This window comes from Diceros bicornis, chromosome 17, assembly GCF_020826845.1.
Source record: "Diceros bicornis minor isolate mBicDic1 chromosome 17, mDicBic1.mat.cur, whole genome shotgun sequence".
NCBI lineage: Eukaryota > Metazoa > Chordata > Mammalia > Perissodactyla > Rhinocerotidae > Diceros > Diceros bicornis.
The window spans coordinates 4,588,802-4,607,858 of record NC_080756.1 but is presented as its reverse complement, the minus strand read 5'-3'; the positions used below and the strand labels follow the sequence as shown (position 1 = coordinate 4,607,858).

The following is a 19,057-nucleotide window of genomic DNA, read 5'->3' as shown; positions in this document are numbered from 1 at the left end:
GTGTCCGACATTTTATTGCAGCAGTTTTTTTTCCCTCACAGCCTAGGCATGCATTCAAGTTGCATGTCTCACTTTATCTTCCTCTGTTTGATGTACTCACAGAGCTGCCACTTCCCTTCACACTCTTCTGGTATCAGATGTGACTGAAATAACAGAAAATTCAGGATAAAACTTGTGTATCTTAGGATAGACTAAGTTGTGGTGTAGTAATAAACATCGCCAAAATCTCAGTGGTTAACATAATGGAAGTTTACTTTTTGCTCACAGGAAGAGCACTGAGAGTCCAGGACAGCTGACCTCCATTTGGTGGCCCAGCATTTCAGGCTGCTTCCATCTTGAGGCAGCTCTGTGTCAACATGTGCTTCTACCATTGCTGTGGCAGGGATGGGAGCCTGGTGAATTGCACCCTGGCTCTTTGATGTTTCTGGCTGGAAGAGACACATAGGCATTACTAACCCAGGGCAGGAAAATCTAAGCCTCTCTGATGGAGTAGAGGACTGGAAATACTGAGGGGCGCTAGTAATATCTACCAAGTCAATTTTTGGCTTACAGAAAGAGGGGCGGTGATGGTTTCATATTGTGATCTCTTTCAATTTTCAAGATTTACTTACAGTCTCAGCAGGAACATAAAGTTAAAGGAAATCGGAGAGTCCAGCAAACCCTTGTAGGACTGAAAATGTGGGGAAAGGGGATGCCACATTAAAGCAGAAGACATTTACCTTTCTGACGTCATGATTCAAATACTATAACTAGTGTAGTAGCTCCATAAGAAATTTTAAAAAGCTTTGGAGTCTGAAACAGACTGAACAGAAGATAGTTCCATAGAGCTTATTGTTCTTCTCAGATGTGAGCACCTGTTCATTTTTTAAAAGGACATCAGCCTTTGGAGAATCTCGTTGGTGGATAGGTGAGTCCTCCAATGAGGTTACCATGGTTACTGGTGGAGGGTAGCATCCAAATTTGTGTGTAGTAGAGGGAAAGGAGGCTGATTCCCATAATCAGTAACGGTGATGTGTTGGGGGTCCCCATGACCACTCTCAGGTGACAGATGGATTTTATCAACAAACCTGTATCTGCCTTCTTAAGTTTTTTAGACTTTCTGGAAGATAACCTTATGAGGGGATGCTGCCATCACCATCACTGGCCCCAAAACACATTGCTAATTTTAGTGCTCAAGATGCCTGGGCTAATCTGAGAGGATTGTCTCAGAGACAAGAAAGCCACCCTTTCGATCTGTCATTTGCTTTCTTTCTCCCTCCTTTGCCTTAAAATACACTTTTAAATTTGGAAGTTGTACGAAGAGGCAGTATAATTTTTTACCTGAAGAATCCTATTAACTTAGGGTACCATAAAAACTCATATACTTTCAGTACAGCTTTAAGATATTCAAACAGACCCTAAATAAGTCATTTATACTGTTTTCAAACAATTAAAAGCTTAGGATCCTAGTGGAACATTTCTCTGATCCTATCCAGATATTTGCTTGTAGTTGCTCAAAATGTTCAGCAGCAAAACAGTATGGAACAAAAGTTTAAAACAGCATTCCATGAAAACTTCAACAGACAAACCTACTGCATTACAAATGAGTAACCACATTGAAGAGAGTGAGGAAGAAAAGAACTAACCTATGTAACTTTGGACAACAGGATCTGACCTGATATTCTCAGGCTGAGGACAAAAAGAATTGTACATAAATGCTATAATTTGGTTAGTTGACGTGCTTCTCCCAGGGGTATGGATTAGCAATACTGAGAGTACTGTATGTACATAGTAGAATTGAGAAAACAAGTAAATATATTGTAGATAATGAGAGCACAGTTTCTCTCTGTCCGAGAATGAAGTCGTAAGTGAGGAAGGATTAAAATGTACCATATGATGCTGACTAGGAATCAGAGGTATCAGTATAAAATCATGGTTTTTCATATGTGTACAGACAGAGAAATATAGATGCATGAGTTAATGCGCATACGTACATCTTCCAGCTCCGTCTGCTTGGAGGGCTTAGAAGCAATGGAACCCGAGCAGCAGAGCATATCTAGCATCTAGATCTTGCCTTCTAGACACCGTTGTCCAATCAAAGGAACCAGGACTCTTTGGAAAAGTTATTAATTCCAGGGCTGGGGCAGGGGATATACAAAATGAGCCTGGAATATCTTGTGTAGCCAGAGAATGAGGAAGTATTCTCAAAATGGTAGAGCTTGTCAAAAGAATGCAGAAGCAGAAGTCAACCTGAATGGACAAAGCTAGAACAAATTTAGCAACAAAATACATAATGACGGTATTGGATTTTAACCTATAGAATAAAATAAATATCCAAGAGTCCATACTGATATAAGTAAATTAATTAAATAAGTGGGAGAGAAGGGATAACACTTTCTTACAGAAGAATTACAGTTAATGAACATAGAAGGAAAAAGGGAAAATGGAAAATCGCCATTAAGCAAACACCACGGTAATAATTATGATAAACAGGATCCAGTGATAGATGCAAATATTTGTAGGCAAAATGTGAGAAGTGGCATATATTCATAGTCTCAAAGTATCTCCCTCAATGTAGTTTTAATTAAAAAGGGGAAGATAATTTCATAGTGAAGAAACCTGCAGGCACCACCTTAACCAAGCCATCAAGATTAACATCACCAGTGATAAGACATGGACATCATGAACCTCTTGATATTATGCACTGAGAAGGACATGGCAGCATTTCACTGTCCTGAAAGATTGAGGAACATCAGATTGGAGGACGTTAAGGAAGCGTAACAGCTAATTGCAATGTGAGAAACTGGACAGGATCTTAGAATAGAAAAAAGACGTTAGGGGAAACACTGGTGAAATTAGAACAAGGTTGAGTTGAGTTATCACTGGGTCCGATCACTGTACTGTGGTTATGTAAAATTAGGGGAAATTGGGTGAGGACTATGTGCTGAAATTAGTTCAAAATAAAAGTTATAAATGAAATGAAATAAAACATATAACCGTAGAACCAAGTATTCTAACTAAAGTAAACTATTCTTTGGTGCTTCCTATTACAATTTCCACAGCGGAGCGACTTTCAAACAGTTGGCTGGATGTTCGTCACATTGAAAAATATGTAGACCAAGGTAAAAGTGGGACGAGAGAATTACTTTGGTCCTGGGCACAGAAAAACAAGACCGTTGGTGACCTTTTACAGATTCTCCAGGAGATGGGGCATCATCGAGCTATCCATCTAATTGCAAACCACGGTAAATGCTGATTCTTATGATGTGGCTCTCCGTCCATTTTATAGGAGTTGCAATTTGTAAATGTAAATATATTTTATCCAAGACACTGATTGGTCAGGCTGTGTGTCAGTGATTTCTTGCTTGTGGCTTTTATCTGAAGGAGGCCTTGCAGCTTCCCTTTTTTTGTGTGTGACACTTTCTTTCCTTATTGCCAAACTTATACAACCCATTCCTTTCAATCACTTTATGGTTTTGGGTTTTTCTAAAAATTTACTTACAAACTATACTTTTTTAAATGTTTCATTCTTAGCTAAGAGAATCAGCTGTCTGTCCAGATCTCTAAAAAACTCTTTGAATCACAAACATAGTCAGAATCACAATATAAGTAAAATCTAGATAATGCTATAATTTATTTTATCATATGATTAGAAGTTAAAAGTATAATTGGGTTTTCCTTCTGTATTTCAGTACAAATGATACCTCTGGAATAATCCTGGGATCGCTCTTTTATCTTTACTACTGTTTTTATGCCGTGGCTTCTAACTCTGCCTTACTCATTTACTATCCATTCCACGGTGGCCTCATTCTTCCGTCTGTTTGTCTTGTCTGCTTCTGATGCTCTGTCATGCCTTACATTTAGAGTAACCTGATCAGTAAAGCTCATGAAGTTTTCTCCATTCATTATCAAGAAGTAACCGTCTAATGTCACCTGTTCTGTTTATTCCACCTTAGATTTATTCACTTCAACAAGAATGATCTTGAGTGATCTTGGGTCTTACGTTATAGACTTGGGCTCTTAGGTCGGAAACTCTTTTGAATCAGCATTCTTATTCTTTGGCTCTTTCATCTAGGCATATTGTTAGTTCTGTATATTTGCACACATGCTCTTTGGTAATATTTTTAGTGCACCCGAGCTTCTACCTTATCACCCAAAGAAGCTTCACAAACACAAAGAAGAAATCCTGAGAGATTTGTACCGGAAAACTGAAGCTTCAGATTGACTTTAATTTTGTAGATTTTTCACATTTATGGGATATTAGACAGTTCCCAATAGGCTTCCACTATGATATTATCTGTATAACTTGGCTAATCCCTTTTGTCTTTTGTACACTATCTCGTCCCTTAGTTTCCTACAGCAGAATGCTTCACTATGAAGCTGACTGATCAAGTAAAATGCAGCGAGTCCTTGGGAACTGTAAATGCAATGCCTTTTCATTATCTGAGCCTTTTCCAGCCACTGAAACCACCTACACAATATAAACTCACACCAATTTCATAGGATACACGGGTATGTTTTATGCTTCAGTGTTCTGGAATAGATTTTATGGTATCTTTCCACCTCTATGTTGTTTGTTTATGCAGCAGAGAATGATGTGGACTGTGAGTAGACAAAAATTTCACGTTCTTGGGTGACTCCTGGTCTGTTGCACATGCAAAATTGATTTCACTCTTTAAAATGTGAGATTAGCCGATTGGTAGAAAGACAATTATTTACTGCCCTTGTACCAGAATTAGGTAAATCTGAGATGAAGAGGAGGATAGCACCTTGCTCTGAGCCCTTTGCTAAGGAAAATAGCATTACCTAATTGCGATTTGTTGAGTGGATGCTTTGAATTATAATTTTAAAATCATTAATTGTGTAGCTTATTAAAAGCAATGTGATGGTTCGTTGAGAACATTAAGTGTAGCTGCTGAGCAGGCATCTCCTGTGATAGCTACTCACTGAATTAGGAGTTGGAGCTCCTAACTGAAAATGCATAAAAAGATTTAGTCTTTCTTTGTTGCTACCATGGACAGTTAATCAGTTATGCAAATAATCCATTATCTATCCAAATATCCACTTTTGTCTACGCTTCCTTAAAACCGTTCAGTTTGGTGGGATGGCTTTCATTTTAGAGGAATTTTTTTACCTTTCATTTGCCAGCCTCCAGAGATCACTTTGTAGATTTGGGTTTTCTTATGAGTCCTACTGAAAGGCCTTGTGTTTACTCTCAGTCACTATTGCTGCAATGCAGGTGGCAGCTGCTAGACGGTTTCTTCACATCCATAAAACGTTCCCTCAGATCTCAGGACAGCCAACTTGTTCAAGAAGCTAGCATCTTTACTTGCCGTCGTCATATTTCTGGCGTGTGTGGCCTACGTATCACATTTTGCATTTATGTTCTAGTGATCAGCAATTGTTTTCTAGTTTTGACGTGAAATCCACAGCTTTCTGCTGGCTTCTTAGGAGAGCCATTTTGAATCTTCCATTTTATATGACAGTGAAGTATTGTCCCTCTTTTTATGAGCAACAAAAGGACAATGACTTTTAGTGCCCTTACAGCCCCCCAACTTCAAATTTTGTTCTACACTATAATACCTTATTTGGATGTTTATTTCTTTTTCTTGCCTAATTGCCCTGGCTAGAACCTGTAGTAAAATGTTGACTAGAAGTAGCAAGACCAGACATTTTTTTCTTGTTCCTGATCTAAAGGGGAAAACATTCAGTCATTCGCAGTTATGGTTAATGTTGTCTGTGGGCTTTTCACAGATGTCCTTTATCAAATTGAGGAAATTCTTTTCTATTCCTAGGGTTTTTATCATTATAGGTTATTGGATTTTATGGGTTTTGTTCTTTATTCTATTAGTGTGGTGTATTACATTGATTGATTTTCAGATAGTAAGCCAATATTGGATTCCTGGGATGAATCCCACTTGGTCGTGTTATATAATTCTTCTTATATGTTTCCAGATTTGGTTTGCTAATATTTTGTTGAGGATTTTTGCATCTATATTCATAAGGGATATTAGTCTATAGTTTTCTTGTGATGTTTTTTCTGGCATTGGCATTAGGATAATATTGGCCTCGTAGAATGATTTGGGAGTTGTTACCTTCTCTTCTATTTTGGAAAAATTTATGAAGAACTGGTGTTGAATCTTCATTAAATGCTTGGTAAAATTCACCTAGCCAGCCCTGGTGGTCTAGTGGTTAAGATTTGGCACTCTTACCACCATGGCCCGGGTTCATTTCCTGGTCAGGGAACCACACCACCCATCTGTCACTATCATACTATGGTGGCTGCATGTTGCTGTGATTCTGACAGCTATGCCACAGGGATTTCAAATACCAGCAGGATCACCCATGGTGGACAGGTTTTAGTAGAGCTTCCAGACTAGACAGACTAGGAAGAAGGACCTGGCCACCCACTTCTGAAAAAATGGGCCGTGAAAACTCTATGAATAGCAGAGGAGGATTGTCTGATATAGCACCAGAAGGTGAGAGGACGGTGCAAAAAGGCCAGGCAGGGTTCCACTCTGCTGTCCACAGGGTCACTAGGAGTTGGAATCTACTTGATGGCACCACCACCACCAACAAGAATTCACCTGTGAAGCCATCCAGACCTGGACTTTTCTTTGTGAGAAGTCTTAAAATATTAATTCAATCTCTTGCCTTGTTATAGGTCCATTCAGATTGTTATTGCTTTTTGAGTTAGTTTCAGTAGTTTGTTTCTTTCTAGGAATCTGTCCATAGCATCTAAGTTGTCTAATTTTTTACATGCAATTGTTCATAGTATTCCCTAATAATTCTTTTTATTTCTGGAAGGTTGGTAGTTATGTCTCCTTTTTTTGTTTTTGGTTTTAGTAATTTGTATCTCCTCTCTTTCTTTCTTGGTCAGTCTAACTAAAAGATTGTTAATTTTGTGATCTTTTCTAAGAACCCACTTTAGTTTCATTGATTTTCTCTTTTGTTTTTCTATTTTCTATTTCATTTATTTCCACTCTTATAAATTTTAATTCTTTCCTTCCTTCTGCTTCCTTCAGTTTAATTTACTCTTCTTTTTCAAGTTCCTTAAGGCAAAAGTTTAGGTTATTGATTTGAGATCTTTCTTCTTTTTTAAGTTGACATTTACAGCTATAAATTTCCCTTAAGCACTGCTTTTGCTGCATTCCGTAAGTTTTGATATGTTGTGTTTTCATTTTCATTCATCTCAAAGTATTTTCTAATTTCCCTTGTGATTTCTTCTCTGACTCACTGGTTATTTGTCAGTATGTTTAATTTCCATGTATTTTTGAATTTCCCAAATTTCCTTCTGTTACTGATTTCTACTTTAATTCCATTGTGGTCAGAGAATATGCTTTGTATGATTTCAACCTTTCCAAGTTTATTGAGGCTCATTTATTGCCTAACATGTGGTCTATTCTGGAGAATGTTCAGTGTGCATTTGTAAAGTATGTGTATATTCTTCTGTTTTGGGATGGAATGTTCTATAGATGTCTGTTAGATCTAATTTGTTTATAATGTTGTTCAGGGAGAGTTGTTATTAATTGATTATGTTTTGTTGCCAGTATTCTAAGCAAAATAATTTAAGAAACACTAGAACACAATCTAAGAAAAACTAGAAGATGAAATAAAATTTTTCTAAAGTATGAATCAAAATGTCAGAAGAGACAGCAAAATATTGCAGGGTTTTAATCTTTTAGGAAGCTACATAGACTACCTCAGTTCAGACAGAATATAACAGACGGAAGTTATAGTCTACAATTGGGAAGGGGTGGTGGGTGTTTGTGGTTGATACACACACACACACACACACACATCCAATACCTTATGGAACACGATAGGATAAAAAATAAATTAACCTAGGGAAATATAATCCCATAATTGTAAAAATTTTAAATATATATGCGAAAAGCTGATAACAGTGTTGCTTTTTCCTTTCAACTTTCTACTTCATACTTTGATATTTGCAATGATGTCTAATAATAATTTAAAGTAGGAATTCATGTTTTAAGTGAACAAAAGTATGTTTGTATAATATTTGATCGTTGGGAAGCTATTCACATACATAAATTTGTAACTATTCAATGGGAATGACACTGAGCTTAAAAATGAACATTACTGTCAAGGTATTTATTTTTACGAGTAAGAAAGAAAAAAAAATCACGTTTATGAGGAACATAGAATTTTTCTTGTATCTACCCCCCCCCTTATTTCTCTTTCAGGAGCAGCCTTGAATCCCTCAGAACACAATCACCCAGGAGATGGATTTCCAAACATGTTACCCAAGGTAGAATGTGCATGCATAGATAATGACTCTTGAAAAGTAAAGTATGTGTATATTCTTCTGTTTTGGGATGGAATGTTCTCTTCCATCTTGAACTCTTGAACTCTATTGTATAGACAATTGAGCAAAGGAAAGCAATTATCAGATAGAAAAATGCTAGATTTGCAGGTACTTTTTTAAAACCAGAAAAACCTTAGTTCTTTCCTTATTCTTTGTTTAGTTGGGGATTCAGGAAATTAGAGATTCATAAATTTTTGAAGAGGTAAGAACTTTCTCCTCTCAGTGATCTGTCAGAGACGAGACTTAGAACTATTAAGAGAATTGTAAGTTATGCCTTTGTCTTAACTCAGCTTTTAATTTTCCTGTTCTAGTTGGTGTTTTGCACGTTGCTCTTAGTTTTTATTAGAGCAAATGAGCAGTGATCATTTTTATAGCAATAGAAATCATTTAAAATTGACTATAACTGACTGTGACATTGATTCTTGAGTTTTTACAGTTGGTATGAAAGCCTTAAATATATATGGCAATGAATACAATTGAATGAAATAAAATAACTTTGCTTTCTGCTAGCTTTCTCCTAAATTAGATTCCACTCTACTGCATTGTATAGTCTCAGAGGAAGCTTTGGATTTCTGTTGAGGTTCTGTTCTTTCTGGACTTATGAAATGGAATTACTTTAATATGTATTTCTTCTCTTAGGAAACAACCAATGTCACAGTGGATAATGTTCTCATTCCTAAACATAATGAAAAAGGTAAAAAAAACACCAACTTTTCTTCAAATCGTGCTTTCCTTTAAGTGAATTTAGTGGGAAAAGTATTCACCCAAACTATTAACTACTCATTATTATGCAGATTCACGATAAAATTTTCATGGATATCAAAATAGTCACAATTTTGACTGACACATAATTCTGATGGATGATATATTATTGTCATGTTAAAAATCCATTGGCCAATAAGGAACATTGTTGTAGTCTCTTCACTTAAGGGGATTTCTTATTTTCTGTTAGTGAAATTTGCTATTTTTATGTGTCATAGGAAAACATTTTAAAAATTACGCTGGGTTTGTATAGTTTTAGGAATTTTTATAGCACTTGCAGCGATCTTTAGAGATGTTTGTAGAGCAATGCTGAAGGTCACTGTGAAAATCCAGTTATTTTCCATATCAACTTTCCTTCTTTATCAGCAGGGAGAATAGTTTAGCTCTACCTGGGAATCATTCTGATAGGCTTTAGTGGCTGGTTAAGGCTGCCTTGCCTAATCTTCGCCACTAGATCTGATGCTTCTTTGGTTCAAAAGAGAAATGGAAAAGTTAGACAAGGTTTTGATCCTTTGAGGTTTAGCAATAAGGTCTAAGTCAAACATGAACTGTGGAAATAGAGCCAAAATTGGGCTCTGAGGCATTTAGCCAAGCTTTTCCCTTTGAGTTTGTATTTGATTACCTTTTAAATGTTTTCTCCCAATCTCAGCTTTAGAGGATTTTTAAAAAGCTGAAGCATCTTCCTAATTTACTCTGAGGAAGAGAGTTAGGCATTTAGAGGATTTGGCTCGTGAAAAATGCTTCTATCGGACATGCTTGGAGCATATTGTTTAGTCATATCAAGATTTCCAGTTCTGTAGTTTTTTTAGGTTCACAGTGGGTCAACAGTAATCCATTAATCTAATGACCAGGAAACAGAATCTTGGACATGTTTCCCTAACTAAGCTCTTCTGCTGATCTCTTTGGAAAGGTGGTAGAATCAGAGTGCTATTGTTCAAATGTTTAAAAAGCCATTTGCTCTGTGGGATGGTGGGAGCCAGACCCAAGTAAATGTGCACAGAGCACATGGTGGGCTTCCATCTGGGTTCATGGGCCTTGCTCTCCAGACTTTCCACTGAGCTCTGATGTGTTTCTAATATGGAAGCCTTGACTCTCTATAACGATGGCATTGATTCTTAAAAAGAGAGAAAGTAACTTATCTTCTCCCTACTTTCCTTCCTAAGGAATATTGTCTAAATCTTCTGTCAGCTTTCAAAACATCATAGAAGGAACCAAAAATTTCCACAAAGACTTCCTAATTGGAGAAGGGGAGATTTTTGAGGTATACAGAGTGGAGATCCAAAACCGAACATATGCCATTAAATTATTTAAACAGGTATGGAAAGAATTACTATCACAGGATATCAATTCCATTTATTTGCTCATATTTCATATTAGAATGTGTCATTTTTCATCAACGTTGAAAGGAGGTGTATTTGAAAATAAAATTTCATATATGGAAATAAGATATATGACCTCAGGTGACTGGAGAAATGACTGAGAAATGAATTCGTGTCTTGCAGGAATGTGGAAGTTAAATGCCTCCCTTCCCCAGATGTATTGCATGGGAAAGACTTTTCTGAAAAGCCTTGTAGGACCTTTGGGACTTCGCTTAAGATGGTCAGCTTATGATGGTCTGCTCTAGTTTTCGTGGTTTTTTAGGATGGGCAGTGTCCTCCCCAGGCAGCTTCACAATTTGGTGCTACTTCATACATTGTCTCTATCACAGTTCAGGAGGATGGGAAAGTTGGAGCAGATCAGAGTAAGAGGTTAGGAGACAGATGAGTGACTGCAGCCAGCAAAGCAGAAAGGGTATGGACCAAACTCAGGAGTCAGAAAGAGATAGGGACGCACATATACACCCAAAAGAGCTGCTCATCGTGTCCTTCGTTGTTAGTCAACAATCAATAAACATTTACTAAACTCTTTCTGTGGACCAAGTACAGAGCATGCAAAGACCAGTAAGGCATAGTTCTGTCCTCAAGAAGCTCACCGTCTTACAGGGGAAACAGGCAGCTAAAGAAAGATTAAACTGCGGTGTGAGAATAACTTTAGCAGAAATTTGTCCAAAAGGTCACAGGAGCACATAAAAGGTAGCCAGGGGAGGGGTACATCCAGCACTCAGAAGAGTTCCTGGCACAGAGTAACCCTCAATAAATGTTTCTGCAATAAACAAATGGAAAAGTGGGTGAAAGGAAGTGACTTTCAGCTGGATTGTGAAGGATAAGTAGAATTTTGGCAGGCAGCGAGGGAGGGAAGTACTTCTGGAAGAAATAGCAGGTGCAAAGGCCTAGAGGTGCATGCATGAACGCATGTGTCTTACTCATGAATAACAGATCGTTCGGTGGAGTAGAGTTTAGTGTGGGGGGTGGGAATGTAGTGGCAAAAGATGATCCTGGAAAGATAGGTTAAGTCCCTGGATGGTTTCTAAGTAGGACAGTGAAAGGACTAGCTTTGTGTTTTTGAAATACAACTTTGGTTACAGATTAGATGATGGACTGTAAGATGCAGGAGTATTGGAGAAAAGATGGAAAGTACTATACTAGAGGCACAAAGAGCTGGTAGTGGGGTATTTCAGATGTGTAAACTAAGACATGGATAGGGCTTAAACCAATGTCCTCAACTCTAATATTAGAATCACCAAGCAGCTTCTAAACAATGAGACTGGTAGCATCTGGTTAGGTCAGAGTAGTGGTGGGGTAGCAGGCATCCGTATTTTTAAAAAGCTCCCCAGGTGGTTCAAATGTGTAGCCAGTGTTGATAACAACTGCCATAAGCCAGGGCAGGAGTAGTGGAGGTGGTGAGGAGAAGGTGTGCCTAAAAGATGACATGAAATGGCTCAAATCTAGTGATCTGTTAGATAGGGCTGGGAAACAGAGGAGAAGGAGGACTCTAAGGTGATTCCTCTTTTGCAGCTTGGATTACAGGGCCTTTTTTTAAAAAAAAAATTATTAACCTGATTTCTCTATTTCCCCAAATTGCATTTTGCCCCACTAATTCTATACAGGCATCTCAAGATTCCTGAGAAGATGAATGGTCCAATAAAGACACGAAACAATCTGCTGGTAAAACCATTCAACAAAAAGAATGTAGTTACTCTGGAGGAGGCCTCACTGAAGCCAGTGTGCTCCTGGCTTCATTTGTACCTTCTCTTAAGGTCCAGCCTAGGGCCACCTCCCCAAAGGCTCCATCCATCCACTTTCCTCTTCTCTCTGCAGCTCGCACTCTCTTCTGGGAGTTTTCTTTCCAGGAATCTGGCTTCCAAATGGGATGTCTTTGCCTCTAGATCTGCTTCCCTTCCTGTCCCAAAGACAATGATCATTTCCCTGATTGCTTCCAACCTCTCCAGAATGGTTTTGGTGACCCTCCTAAGTGTAGCCAGAGCATCATAGCATTATCTCATAGTACCTACTGATTTCTCCATCCGCCTCTCCCGATGGACGAGATGGTTTTCTTTACAGAGCTCCTGTTTATCTTTGTATCCCAGAGCCTTATTACAGGGCCTGGCCCATTGTCGTTGCTCAATAAATGTTTGCTGGATGAATGGAGTAAAGCACATTTGTCCTTTTCATGAATTTACTTGCTAATCACTATTAGTCAAAAGACAGCAGGTACTAAAGACGTAGAGACTGTATAAGGTGCTACACACACGCGCACGCACGCACGCACTTTTGAGGAAAGATGAGATGATTTAATGAAGCTGTAGCCACAGAGCATTTCCTACAAGAAGTGCAGTTTTGTAACACTGGGTCATTAACTTCAATAACCTTTCTCAGAGGGAATGTCCTGGTGTGTTAGATTGGAGCGTCCACATCGCCTGGAGATCTTACCGTGCGGATTCTGATTCAGCACGTTTGGGCAGGGACCTGAGAGTCAGCATTTCCCACCAGCTCCCAGTGAAGCTGATGTTCCTCGTGCACAGACCACACTTTGAGCAGCAAGAGTGCTAGGCTAGCACGAACACAAAAACTAACCCTTCGTTTTTCAGATTAAGAAAACTGACCTCAGGGAGGTTAAGTGACAAAAAGTCACAAATTGCGAGTGTTGGAGATGGGCCTGAAACCCAATCCACTTGGCTCCCAGGACAGTGATTTTTTAAAATATAAATTCTCGTAAAGTGGTCCTTGAAAATGATTTGTTAGCCTAGTTTATTGTTTCTGACTTCCTGGATTAACTTGGAAAATAGCTTCCAGAATTCTTGTTGGATTTCTCTCCCTTTCTTCCTGAGGACAGAGAGCTCTAAAAACTCTGCCCTGTCCAGCAATTTGCAAATGATAGAGAGCCTTACGGCCCATGGGACCTAGGTGCACACTTAATTTAACTCTTTCATGGTGGAAGTTAGGAACCTGAGGTTCAGAGGCCGGCAATGGCCTAAGGCATATGAAGCTATCGAGAACAGTGCCAGGCACAGAGTGGGTGCTCAGTACAATGTTATGGAATTCTGTAATTTATTCAGTAAATATTCATGTATCAGGCACTGGGCTAGCTTCTGAAGTCTCTTTGAAGTAAGGAGTTATATTTTTCATTTGCTTAGTAAGCCCATCTTTTCAAAATTAATACAAAGGTAAACTTGAACCGACATAACCAAATGGCCCACGTCATAATTGCCAAGTTAGTGAAATCACTTCTAACCAGAACGCAGCGATTACAAACTGGATTCTTTGTGAGATCGAGTGGGGGCTTTCTAACTGTCATGGGATGTTCTTTGGATACATACAATATTTTTGAATTTATGTATACGTATGCAAAATATGACGAAAGTTTGAATATAAAATATGGCAACGTGGTACGTTACATGAAAAACTTTTAATTCAGGAGCAGTAGTTCTAGTAACGAACTATAGCAATGATCCCTGACAGCGTAGCTGAAGAGCAGCGGTTCTGATTGCTGGGGGTTAATGGATATTGGAAAATCTGGTTAAAGCTAAGGTTCCTCTCCCCAGAAAAATGTTCATTTGCATTTACACCAAAAAGTTCATCTAATTTCAGGGAGACTATAGACCCTGAGTTAAGAATCCCAGAAATAGAGATCCTTTCCTTATTTTTTTTCTTGTGTTTCTATGTGATATTTAGGAGAAAAAAATGCAGTGTAAGAAACAATGGAAGAGTTTTTTATCTGAGCTTGAAGTTTTACTGCTGTGAGTATATTTTCTCTGACATTTTCTCCCTTTATGCCTGGTTTTTGTCTTTGATTCTGTAGCACAGAGCTTGGCATGTAATAGCTGTGGCTTGGATGTTAGAACATTGGGTAAATTTTTGACATCTGCCTTGGTATATTCCTTAGAACACATTTTAAAATAGACTATTTACATAATTCACTTGAACATATCTTTACAATAAACTGTCACAAGGAAGTGGCTTAAATCATGGGTGACTAACACAGCTGAATGTAAAGTAATTCTTAGAACATTAGAATTGTATATATTTTACCTTTTCCCCCTTCCTGAGAGACATTCCAGTCAAGAAACTGTTTCATCAGTATAACCCTGTTCAGGAAGAGAGTTTTGGAGAAAGAAATCAAGTGCTTTTGATGTGCATATTATTTTCTGGGAATTCATTCATGCGCCTGCAAGTCCTTGGAGACAAACTAGAATGACCTCATTTTCATATATATTCATATCTGCAGCTGTGCAGCCTGCCTTCATGGAGGGCCCCTAACCCTATAGAGTTCACTCATCACCCTTTATGAAGAGAAAATGTTCTTTTCAGATGTTTTCTAAACCAATATGTTAAGGGGGAGTGGGGGAGGCATTATACTAAATCCTTCTCCTTTTATACCCAGGACCAGAAAAATCATAAAAACTTAAGATATATCATTTAGTCAACAAAAAACTATACCAAGATTGTAATAGGGTTTTTATATTTAAGCGTTATTTATTTGCATTTTGGCTCCCACCAAAAAAATAAAATAAAAATAAAAAAAACATTTCAAAATTCCAAAAGTACAAAAGGATAAACCAAGAAAAGATTTTCGACCACTATTATCATGCAACCACCCTGCTGATTTCCCCAAAGACAAGAGAGTCATCAGTGTCTTGTATATCTTTCCAGAGATATTCTATGCGTAAGCCTACATGTGTTTTGTTTTCTTATTTTCCTCTTCTCAAACAAGAGGTAGTGTAAATACATTGTTCACTTTCTTATTTTAGTATTCCATTGTGTGCTGTATTGTGATTTAGTCAAATTTTCTCTTATTGATGGATTTTTAGATTTGTTCTAATTTTTTATTATTAAACAATAATGCTGCAACAAGAAAACCTTACATATACGTTATTTTGTACCTGTTTGAGTACATCTAAGATAAATTCCCATGAATAAAATTATAGAGTCAAATGTTTATGTGCATTACATGTTAACAAATTGTCCTCCAATAGAAGCTATAGTACCAATTTACACTATACCAGTCATATAGGAGACTGCCTGGTTCCCCATATTCTTGTCAAGATAGCATTTATTCTTAATGTTTCATTTTTGCCAATCTGCTAAGTGGAAATGTTTTCTCGGGATAGTTTAAATTTCTTTTTCTATTATGAATGAATCTTTTCACATATTAGGAGATATATTTCCTTTTCTATGAAATATCTGATAATATCCTTTGCCTATTTTTTTATGAGGCTGTTGGTATTTTTCTTAATGGTTTATAGGAACATTTTATATATTAGAGAAAATTAGCCCTATTTTTATGTTACAAGATACAAATAATTTTTTACCAGATTGTCATTTGTCTTTGCTTATTCTAGTTTTTGCCATGTGGAAATGGTTTTCATGTAATTGAATTTAATCTATATTTTCTTTTATTGATTCTGCGTTTTATATCATAGTTTAAAAGGCCTTCCCCACTGACAGGTTATAAAATAATTCTGCCATTTTTTCCCAAGTACTTTTATGATTTCATTTTGTACATTTATATATCTGATCCATTTGGATTTATTCTGGTGAGGTATTTATATATTAATTTAGAAAGCGTTAATGCCTCTATGACTGTATTCCTGGTATGCCATCATTATTATTTATATTGCTAATGTTTATTTAGTTTTAGGCCGTACACCAAGCACTTCACATACAGTAATTCTTTAACCTTCACAACAATTCTATGAAGCAAGTACTGTGGTTATCCCCATTTTGCAGATGAGGATACTGAGGCAGATCCTACCTTTTTTACAAGGTCCAACTTACTTCCTAAATCACCTTCAATCTCCCTCTTCTCAGACATTTACTAATGAGTAAGTCAGATGCAGCCTTCTCCTTGTAGAACACACTGGAGTGGGATTAGGAGAGAAATACATAAGTAAATAGGCAAGTTCAGTAGACTAAGTAATAAGATGAGCAAGTACAGAGCCTGAAGGAGGAGGAAATGGTAACTTGGGGGAAGGCTGGCAGAGTAGGCTTTTTGGGAAAACTAACATCTAAACTGAGACCTGAGGATGAGTTTTTTAAATTTAACGTTAAGGGAACTGCTTAATCCCTGTGCCTTTAACAGAATTGTCAACTCCTTAGACAGTGGCTTCTGATTCCTTTTTTCCCTCCTTCATCAAGGGAAGGGAAGGGAGCTAATAATTTTTGAGGCCCTGGCACTTGGCTAAAGGTTCAACCTTTCGTTTAATTTTCATAAGAATCTCGGGAAGTAGGTGTTTTATCTGCTTCCATAAACTGGGTGGCTTAACAACAGAAATTTATTTTCTCACAGTTCTGGAGGCTGAGAAGTCCAAGATCAAGGCAGATTTGATTCCTGGTGAGGGATCTCTTCCTGGCTTGCAGATGACTGCCTTCTTGTTGTGTCTTTGCATGATGGAGAGAGGGAGCAAACTTCTGGTGTTTCTTCTTATAAGGGCACTAATCCCATCCTGAGGGCCCCACCCTCATGACCTCATCTAATCCTAATTATTTCCCAAAGTCCTCATCTCCAAATGCCGTCACCTTGGGGATAGGGCTTTAACATACGAATTTGGGGGGATACGATTCAGATCATAGAGATTAAATAAGTTGCCCAAGTTCACACAGCTGATGAAAAGAAGACCTGAGATTCAAACCCAGATTTGTCTGTTGTTCAAACCTGTCTGCTCTCCCACATCATGGTGCCTTGCATCTTGTTTTATCTGTGTAGGCATTCAGAAGTACGTGTTGAATTGATTTTAAAAGGTATCAGATCCGCTGACCTTCAGATCTACATAATCTAAAATCCCATTGACTTAAAAATTTGTAGCAAAAGGATGGGCCCATAGACTCATTTTCTGCTTGATTGGTCATATTTTAAAATAAGCAAATGGTCATTCTGCTCTGTGAGCAGGAGAGCAGAGCCCCAGGCTATGGCTGTGTCTATATGAGGCCTGCTATCCACTGCTTTCCAAAAGATTTCCCCTTTCTTTGAAATATTTTAAGTTGCAGGAGAATCAACCAGCTAGTGCAATAGATTAGCTCTTTTTTTTTTTTTTTTGTGAGGAAGATCAGCCCTGAGCTAACATCCATGCCAATCCTCCTCTTTTTGCTGAGGAAGACCGGCTCTGAGCTAACATCTATTGCCAATCCTCCTCCTTTTCTTCCCCAAAGCCCCAGTAGATAGTTGTATGTCATAGTTGCACATCCTTCTAGTTGCTGTATGTGGGACGCTGCCTCAGCATGGCCGGAGAAGCGGTGCATCGGTGCACACCCGGGATCCAAACCCGGGCTGCCAGTAGTGGAGCGCACGCACTTAACCGCTAAGTCACAGGGCCGACCCCTAGATTAGCTCTTTAAGCAGCCAAATACACGAGCTCAATTCCTTTTCAGCCCATTGCTTTTTTTTTTTTTTTTTTTAATAGTTTATAACATTGTGAAATTTGGGGTTGTATATTTTTGTTTGTCTATCACCATATATATGTCTCCCTTCACCCCTGTGCCCACCCCCTACCCCCATTGCCCCTGGTAACCACAATACAGTTTTCTCTGTCCATGTGTTGGTTTATATTCCACATATGAGTGAGATCATGCAGTGTTTGTCTTTCTCTTTCTGGCTTATTTCACTTAACATAATACCCTCCAGGCCCATCAATGTTCCTGCAAATGGGACGATTTTGTCTTTTTTTATGGCTGAGTAGTATTCCATTGTATATATATACCACATCTTCTTGATCCAATCATCAGTCGAGGGACATTTAGGTTGCTTCCACTTCTTGTCAGCCCATGGCTTTTCATCATATAGATATGGTCTGAATCATAACAGGTGTAGGGATCTTGTGTCAAAGAAGTTTTTGACATATTTAGAAATGAAAGTCTCTCTATGTGTTTGTGTGTGTGTGTGTGTGTATGTGGAAGGAGGAATAAAAAGAATCAGAAGGCTTATATACATGTATATATGGGAGCCATAGATATATGAGTATGTGTGTGGTGTGTGTTTTATAAGAAAATTTTGCTGCTGAAGAAACAAATAATAGGCCTTTATCAATAGAACCTTTAAAAAAAAAAGAGCTTTATTTATTTTTAGTATCCCCAAGCATGTCTAGGACATAGCAGGCATTCAATAAATAATTGTTGAATTGAACTGAGTTCATAGTATGTGTGAATTTCACCTGTTTTATATTTCATAATTGTTACCTGGGTTCCATTGGTTTTCACAGTGATAATGCATGCTTTCAAGAAATAGAGTTTTTAAGGAAAGGAACTTGAAAAATGTATACTACACTGACATAGAATTCTGTGATTTAAAATCAGTGGTGTGTTTGTTAACATCCAGCTTTACTGGCCGCATGGATTTTAGACAACCATCCAAGCTTTATGAAGACATTGGAGATCTCTTAGCTGTGTGACTGGTGCCTCGTACAGCACCTGACACGTGGTGCTCAGTAAACGGATGAATGAAGACAGTCTTCCATACTCTCTTCTGGTGCCTTTACACATGCATACCTAAAGCAGTGAAATGGGCCATTTCTGTTGCATTATCTTTATTTATTTAATAAATAAGTTACATTGGGTTTCACATGGATAAAAATAAATTAATATCAAATCTTGTTGTCTATGTGTTGTAAAATTCCCA

At 37.9% G+C, this 19,057-nt stretch overlaps 1 protein-coding gene across 3 annotated transcripts in view; it reads left to right on the top strand.

The window, feature by feature from the left end:
* IRAK3 (interleukin 1 receptor associated kinase 3) overlaps positions 1 to 19,057 on the top strand; it is a 61,707-nt gene that overhangs the window by 16,978 nt on the left and 25,672 nt on the right. For 2 of the 3 annotated variants that reach the window (XM_058557701.1, XM_058557699.1), the window contains exons 2-6: positions 3,042 to 3,224; positions 8,187 to 8,251; positions 8,948 to 9,002; positions 10,234 to 10,385; positions 14,122 to 14,186. In XM_058557701.1, the coding sequence (XP_058413684.1) occupies positions 3,042 to 3,224; positions 8,187 to 8,251; positions 8,948 to 9,002; positions 10,234 to 10,385; positions 14,122 to 14,186 (520 nt within the window). The remainder of the gene's footprint in view (positions 1 to 3,041; positions 3,225 to 8,186; positions 8,252 to 8,947; positions 9,003 to 10,233; positions 10,386 to 14,121; positions 14,187 to 19,057) is intronic. The other variant, XM_058557702.1, reaches the window with a different exon arrangement.